Raw genomic sequence first — 8,240 nt, forward strand, 5'->3', positions numbered from 1 at the left:
ATGCACAGAGCAATTGTTAGGAGGCTCAGTGTCAGAACAGCAGATAAGTAGGTGCAGCTCCAGGATCTCCTTGTGAAGAGCATCTGCTAAATATTTAGCTTCTGTGATTAAGAGATGCTTTGTACTTGCTCTGTTGTCTTCAGCTACAGCTTTAGGAGCTTGATGGGTCTGAAAGTTTGTTTTATTTTACTTTATTCTCGATAAAGTAGGGAATATATTGTCAGATGAGCATTGCAATAAACCAAAATAACAAAATGTCCCGCTGAAAGAAAAAGGATGAGAGAAGTGATCAGCTGGAAAAAAACATTATTTCTTTTAAGTAAGTTAAAGATGTGTCTGAAAAAGCCTGCTTCAGGTTTGTGATCAAATTGCCCCTGTGTAATTTTTTAAGGGGGGGAGGGCACAGCAGATGGTCTGGGACTGAAATACCTGATCCTTCTCTATGAAAAACCTGCTGCTGCAAATTTCTTTCTAAAACGTGGCAAATAACAGAGAATCTACCATAACAGTGGCTCATCTGTTCGGTCATTTGATGTATCTCATTATCCTTGCAGTTACTGAGACTCAACTTGTGCGTGAGCACAATAGTGGCACCATATTGAAATGTGTAAATATATTTGAAGAAAAGATATGAAACACCTCCTCTGTACTGACAACACGATTCACTTAGAATCCAGAAAACCCTGAGAAAATGCTCCTGCTATGAGTTCCCAATTGCTTTGGTTCCTCGGCTTAGCCTTAATGCACATACCATTTTATCTAATATTTTTTTTGCCTGAATATTAACAAAGAAATAAATAAAAGTATTGTCATTTAAACAGTTTCTGCCAATGTCACGTAGTCCTTGTTCGCACTTCTATGCCTAAGAGCGATGATACAGAAATAGATCAGGTTAAGGTCAGTACATGTAGTCCAGATCTGTAACACAGACACTTCTTATTCCAGTCTGTGATAGCCCCTCAGTAAAGCATTTTGGAGGAAATGAAAGCTTCAAGGAGGATAGAGGTAAGGTCGTAGACAAGAACTGCTTTTTCTGGCACCATTTTCTGGATAAGAGCTGCCTTTTTTTCTGGCACCAACTCCCCTCTCTTCATGCCCTTACCCACTCTGGTCTGGCAAAACTTCCAGTTCAAGGGGTAAATGGGCTGTTTGGTAACAGCCCCATGTTAGGTTCCACTAGGCCACACAGTCAGGAGGAGCTATAGAAATGCTTCATGCCATCAAGAAGCATTACCATACGGCACCACTCATATGTGCTGCAGCCTTTGGCCTGACAGCAGTGATCCACAGCGCTTTTGCACCCAAATTCCCTGGTGGATCTGGTGCATGGAAAACATCTCCTGGGGAAAAGAAAAGGAAAAAAAAAAAAAAAAAAAAAAAAAAAGTAAAATAGAAACAAATGAAAGGAACTCTACAAATCCAGATGTTGGAATTTTCCAATCCCCCTTGCAAGACAAGATAAGCGGGGGATAATCCTTGTTTATATAACGGTGTTTCGGGCTTTTTTTTCTTTCTTTCCGCTTTTGCCTGTTTGTTTTTAAGTAAAACCTGCGACCAACAGGCATTTTTTCTTTCTTTTTTTTTTTTTTTTTTTTTTTTTTTTTTTTTTTTTTTTTTTTTTTTTTTTTTTCCCTGAGGTTGGTTTGCTCTTATTGTAAAAGCCACAGTAAGAATATTCGTGAGTCCCCGCATCCCCTCGGGCCCCGTACCGTGGAGCCGGGCAGCGCCCGCAAGGCCGGCGGTCTCCCACAGGGGGGCGCCATGGTGCCGCCGCGCAGCGCCGCCCTGCGCAGGTGCTATGGCTGGGCTGTGCCCGATGCCCCCCAGTATCTTCAGGCCCGGCTGTGGCCGAAGTAGGAGTGGTGCTTCCTCACCCTACCCAGCGTCCGTCTGTACCTTCTTCATACCCGATAGAATAGGCTGAAGATGGCACACATCAGCACCAATTTTTCCACCCAGGGTGTCTTGCGTGGTGGGACAGCTTAAGGCTGATCTCCGTACCGAATAAAGCAGTGTGGCTATTTATGGATGTGGCTTAAAGAGGAACAGATCTCATGTACCGTGTTCGAAGTTCTTGAAAAACAGCCAAAGCACAGAGGTCAAGTTTCCTGTGCTAAAAGCAACTTAATGGGACGCAGGGCTTCAGCGTCATTGTCCAGCGTCTGACGGTAGCTGGAAAACCGGGTCACTGTGCATTTTTCACTGATCACTGTGCTCAAGTAATAAGTCAGTTTAACTTATTTATAAGCAATATAGGATCATCTCTAAGGCCCGTTTCTGCTTCAGCTGCATGAGCCACTGGGAGCATTACTACAGGGTTCAGATCAGGAAGATGAGGGTCAGGCCCCCAATATTGCTCAGTAGACGTTATTATGCATAAGAAAATACAGAACTGTAATATCCCCTGGGATGTGACTCTTCATTAGAAATTAAAGGACAATGTAGGCAATATGATTATTTTGCAAATTTCCCCAGGGTCTACTTTTGAGAATTTGCAAAAATCCTTGACAATGCCCAGCCTAATGCCAGAGATTTCGGTGGCTGCAGAAGCTCTCATTAGTTTTGCAGAGTTGTACACCAATAGGCTTTGCTAGTATGCTTGTGAAACTGCCTGCTCCTGGAAAAGGATTTAGATTAGATGTTGAGATTCTTTACTCAGAGTGATGAGATGCTGGCACAGCTGCCCAGGGAAGCTACGGGTGCCCCATCCTTGGAGGTAGGTTGGATGGGGCCTGGTCAGCCTGAGATCGTGGGGGGCAGCCCTGCCCATGGCAAAGGGGGTTGAAACTGATGATGACATTTAAGGTTTCTTCTAACCTAAGCCATTCAATGATTCCATGACTTAAATAGTAATGTCTCAACTGTGAAGAATCTTTTGCTTAACCAACATTATGAAGCAAGAGTACTTTATAACATAAGTGGGAGTATCTCCTTTTGTTTTGGGAGAATGCAGGGGATTTAAACATTCATCCTATTTGGCATGCCCATAATTTGATAGTCTGTTCTGTAAGAAGTTGATCGGGATCAGAAGAGACACTCTCCAGAGCTCTACAGAAGAGAGCAATGCAATGTGTGCAGATCAAACAGCCTTAGCATAGAAAAGGGACTCATATAGTGGAAAGTTAGGCAATGGCTCTTAGAAGTACACCTGTATTCTCCTATAAACACTCATGTTACTTTAAATACTCCCACTTGATGTTCAGTTTGCTGTCACACTGCATGAGCAAGCACTGGTTCAAGCCAGACTGTCATTTTTAAGCTCTTGGGTTGTCTAACAAAGGGCTGTTACCAGCTGTGAGGACCACGTTACCATCAGATTTTCCCAGAAGCATTCACTTCCTTATATCTACTTTTGTTAATATTATAGCACTTTTTTTCTTTAAACCATCATAAAACATATTGACTCCTTCACGTCCATATAGTGCGAAGGCCAAATAGCACTTTATTCACCAGCTGGAACAGTTTTTATCAATAGTAATCAGTTTACTTTCCCCAGTGGATTAAAAACCCCACTCCCATGGTGCGATGATATCCTCCCCTGTTTATGTGCCCAGGTTTAAACTTTAACTACCTCCACCATGCTACTCTTCTTCCTAATAAAACTCAGAACACAAGGTTGAAAAAGTCAAGTGAAAAGAAAGCATGGAGGTGTCAGTCCTGTATTGAATTTAGGAAGTGAATGGGAATATATGTATTACCAGGGCCTGGCCCTGCAGTCCACTCTGAAGCAGTGACTTAACATGTCAGCCTTGCCAAAGGTGGAGTGAGGGCAGAATACTGCAACAGTTGGCACTGGAGGAGCAAGATGCCATCACCTGCCCTACAAAAAGGGGCCCTTTTTCTCTCCCAGATATTTAAAGTGGATTCTTATGGATTTGTCTCAGTGAGGTTAGGCGATATGTTCTATGAGAGTTCTATGGGAGAGAGGGGTTAGAGGCGTCCCATGGTGGAATATTTCAGGAAGAAGCTAGTGTGTATTCCTAAGTCTCTAGGAATGGAATGAGGTCAGTGCTGACGTGATGCAGATCTGGGCTGCACTCCCCTCTGTTAACCCTCTCTGGGAGAGGAGGAAGCCCACCACCCTCCTTCCCCAAGTTACAAAAAGTTATAACCCCTCAATCTTTCCAAGTAGTTCTTTTGGATGAGATAATAAACATACAAAAAGAAAGAAAGAAAAAAAAATCTACTGTATAAATGAAAGAGGATTTATAAAATTACAAGTTTAATAGATAAATATAATAAATACTTTATGCATCATAACTCTGGACAACTACATTTAAAGCAAGTATGTTGGCAAGTCACAAAAGAGTCGCATCTCGGCAACTTTGTATTCCATCAAACCACACTGACAGGCATATTACAATGCTACGTATGAGGCTGTATGCTGTAAGTATGTTTAAATCCCGCTCACCTACCCAGTTCACCATGACATATTATAGGGGTGCAGTGTACCTCATATCTCGGAATGTCTTTTTGAACACCAACATGGTACTACAGAGAGATGCTTTACTTACCGGGGAAAGTGGGGGGAGTTTAGAAGAAAAATACTGGTAAATGACTTCTAGAAAAACTAAAGCATTTCTTAACTTTTTATTGACATTGGCAAATTAAAATAGAATAAATTAACAATATTTTCTCAAAAAAATGCTTTGTACAAAAATACTGTCAAAATTTCCTGAAAAGCTTTCAACACAGTAGTATCTTTTCATGTACGGAATAAACTATATTAGCACAGTGTCCAAATGCTGGAGACAGAAAATAATTCCAACTAAAATAAAAATTAAAACAATAAAATAAAATAGAGAGAAAGAAGACCTGTGAAATGTTTACCACTAGTCAGCATTCCATCCACACCATATTATTGTCTGTACATATGGGGGAGGGGGAATGGGCAGCAGACTCTTAAGTAACAGTTATTACTTGTTCTGATCCGGAAAGGTTTGGCCCACATCTGCTAAGCTTCCAGTTTAGCGTATCCGAAAAAGAAAACAAAATGATGTATTTATTAGTCTGCACTGCGATGCATAGTTATAAATTAAGCAAGATGGCAGCATTTGTGCAGTAGTATCTGCCCTTCAAAGTTCATGCAACCAACGAATGCCTTTTTCCCTGTTCCCTCAGAATTTGAATGCAGCTCGAGTCATCGGAAACCGTCGTTTCCAAAATCCCCAAGATCAAGCAGTTTGCCGAGATTAACATCTATCTGTTCAGCACGGTGGGAGTGATGGGCACGTATCTGCGAGGAAATGAAGAGAGGGGAGGGGGCAAAGAGCGCCCAAAGGCACAGTTCGATGGGAACGATCCCCGGGGGGATGGAGGAAGGATGTGTATGTGTGTGGGGGGGGGGGGGGGGAGAGCCTTACGGGAGGGGGGTAGGGGAGGGGGACACGTGAATGTCGAGGCTATAAAAAAAAAAAGTGGCAGCAATTAAAAAAAAAAAAAAAGAAAGAAAAAAAAATAAAAGAAAAAAAAGAGTTTACGCAAGCGCATAGTTTACTCTGCTTTCCAGATTCTCACCTTTTCGGGCAGCGAAAAGTGAGACACCGCGTCGGGGGGGAATGTTTTCACTCGCACCGCTAGAAAGTCCTTTGTTTGTTGGAAATGAATCAGCAGCTCACCCTGCTGGGCTGCTGTTTGCAAACGAAGTCCGTCATGAAGTCAAACTCGTTCTGTCCCAACCACAGCTCGGGCAGCTCCTTGATGCGATCCAGCCCCATTTCGATGACTAAGGACATGAGGACCTCCTCGTCGATGAAGTCAGTGTCTATGACATTGGGCGGCAGCATCGCCGCGGGGACGTGGGGCACGGCGGGCGGCAAGCCGCTGCCTCCGCCGCCGTGCTTGGGGTTGCAGTCCCTGAAATGCTGTCCGCCGCCGCTCAGCGGGTGGCCGCCGGGGTGCAAGTCCGGCACGTAGTGGCCGTGCGGGTACGGATGGTGGCTGAAGTACTGGTTGTTGAGCTTCTGCAGCTGCATGCTGGCGCTCAGCTGCCCTCCCGGGCTGCCCACGGCGGGGGCCATGAACTGGGAGCCGCTGAAGCGGGCGGGAGGCGGCATGCTGCCGGCCGGGTGCCCCCCGCCCACGCCGCCCGGCCCCATGGCGTGCCGGACCCCGCCGCTCGCGTTCATATTGCCCGCTCCGTAATGTATATGGTCTCCCATCAGGGCGCTGAAGGCGTGCGGCTGCTGCTGCTGCTGCTGCTGGTGGTGATGGGGGGCGGCGAACTGCCCCATGCCCAGCCGGTGCGCGGGGTGGTGGTGGAGCCCGCCGGCGCCGTCGGGGAATCGCCCGTGGTTCATGGCCATCATGTGTTCCGCCATCTCCCACCTGGAAAGCGAGCGTGTTAAAGAGAACGCCCCTCAACCGGCGGCCCGAGGAAAGCCACCGCGCCGTCCTCCTTTCAGGGGGAATCTCTCTACCGCGTCTCTACCGTGGAGTACAAAGGGAGAAACGCGAACGGCGCCCGCCCTGCGAACGCCCTCTCCCCTCCGCTCAGCCGGCGTGCGGCGCGCCCGCCCGCTCCAACTTGTGCGCACCATCGGCGGAGCGTGGCACCCGGCACAGCCGCCTCCACCCGGACGGGGGCCCCGCGCCTCCCGAGCCCCGAGTGTGTCACAAGCGGCGTTTGTTCAAAGGCGCTCCTCCAACTTGCGGAGAGCGAGCAAAGAACCGGGGAAGTCCCACCCCGCCGCTGTCAGCAACTTTTGGAATTAAGTCCCAATTAAAAAGAAATAAATTCAGATACCGCAAGGCACATATACGGAAATTAAGCCGCGCAGCTGAGGAGCGCCTTTTCTCGCGTGTTTAAGCGGTCGCGTTTTTCCTGCCGCACACAAAAGGGACGCACCGCAGCAGCTGCCCAACCTCCGCACTCACCTCCCGGCTGCTTTCTTCTTTCCCTTCAAAGGTGGCGGTGGAATCAGTCAGCAGAAGTCACCCCGCATAGAGCGCGCTGCCCTCCTCTCCCGGGCTGACGTGACGGCGGGGCTCTGCCGCTGCCGCAGCCCCAGCGCCGCTCCTCACTCCTCCGCGAGGCTCATCGGCACTTGCCAACAATGAGCTGTGTTTCTTACCCAGCTTTGGCCACAGCTAATATAGGATTTCAGAAGGGAGGAGCAAAACCCTTACAGGCAACCAGAAGTAAAACCTGGAGCAAGCGAGGGGAGAAAAAAAAAAACAACAAACCAACAACGAAAACCAACCAACACCCAGCGCGCACACATACACGCTCACGCATGGACACATACACGCGCGGAGCCACGCAGGACAGCATCCAGAGGCCCCACTCCCCCTGCCCGGCCGACACGTGTGTTTGTGGGCTCCCCCGGGAACAAAGCGGGGCTCCGCGGCGGGGGAGCGCAGCCCCGGCAATGCCACAGAGGAGGGCGCTGCCCGCCTGCACCGCGCGGCCGCGGACACGCGTGGGGCCGGCCGCTAAAGCAGAGCAGCTCGCTCTCGAAGAGGCCCCTCTCTTCGCCCCTCCCGGGCCTCCGTCGTGCAGGTGTCCGACCCCGGACGCGGACGCGCGTGGGCGCTCCCCCGGGCCGGCGCCTCTCCCGGCGGTGAGATCCGAGATCCACCTTTTTTCACAGCCCCGGTGCCGCATCTCTCCCTCACGGCCTCCCTCCGTATCCGCGTTGCCCCACAGTGTAGCAGCCACCTCGGGTGTGCGGGGCGGGTGCCCATCCGGTATTGCCCATTTTCTTGCTTACGATCCATGTTTTTACAACGGCAAACAACCGTAAACGGGTGAATGCTTTGTGAATGTGACCCTCTTGTCTGGCACGTCCTCTGCCCCCTCCTGTCGCAGGTTGCCCTGTACCACCCTAGAGGGACACGCGTGCCCCAACTGCCCCCAAAGCAGCAGTCCTGCACTGGGCACCTCTGCTACAATCCAACCCTGCTCTGGAAGGCAGTTGTGCTGGAGGAGCACACAGATGCTGTAGGATGGGGGAGGCCTGCTGCAGGGGAGAGCTGGACGTTGCCTTGATTTTAGCTTTCACCTGGTTTTCTCTTCTCTGCTTCCCCTTCTTGGCTGTCCATGAGGACCCTTCCCCAAACAGGAGGGATCATCCACTCCTCTTTTGAGGTGAAAGCAGCTATCACGTAGGCTGAGCTGGAGCTTCTGCTCCTCCATGTACTGTGCAAGGACACAGCAGTGCAAGAGGTGCACAAGTGCTTCTGGAGAGATGATGTCTGCAAAGGCTACAGGGGTAACTTGGAAGTACAGACCATATGGC

At 48.9% G+C, this 8,240-nt stretch overlaps 1 protein-coding gene across 1 annotated transcript; it reads right to left on the reverse strand.

Moving 5' to 3' along the window:
* Positions 1-4,206: 4,206 nt before the first annotated feature.
* Positions 4,207-7,715, reverse strand: CITED2 (Cbp/p300 interacting transactivator with Glu/Asp rich carboxy-terminal domain 2). The gene is made up of 2 exons (XM_072332045.1): positions 6,877-7,715; positions 4,207-6,327 (listed from the first exon to the last, which is right to left on the reverse strand). Exon 2 carries the CDS (start codon positions 6,318-6,320, stop codon positions 5,607-5,609), a length of 714 nt encoding a protein of 237 aa, XP_072188146.1. The 5' UTR covers positions 6,321-6,327; positions 6,877-7,715; the 3' UTR covers positions 4,207-5,606.
* Positions 7,716-8,240: the final 525 nt, after the last annotated feature.

This window comes from Excalfactoria chinensis, chromosome 3, assembly GCF_039878825.1.
Source record: "Excalfactoria chinensis isolate bCotChi1 chromosome 3, bCotChi1.hap2, whole genome shotgun sequence".
NCBI classification, from domain to species: Eukaryota; Metazoa; Chordata; class Aves; order Galliformes; family Phasianidae; genus Excalfactoria; species Excalfactoria chinensis.

What these genes read in the sequence shown, in the direction of transcription:
- CITED2 (XM_072332045.1), bottom strand. Translation starts at nt 6,320, where the DNA reads ATGGCGGAACACATGATGGCCATGAACCACGGGCGATTCCCCGACGGC.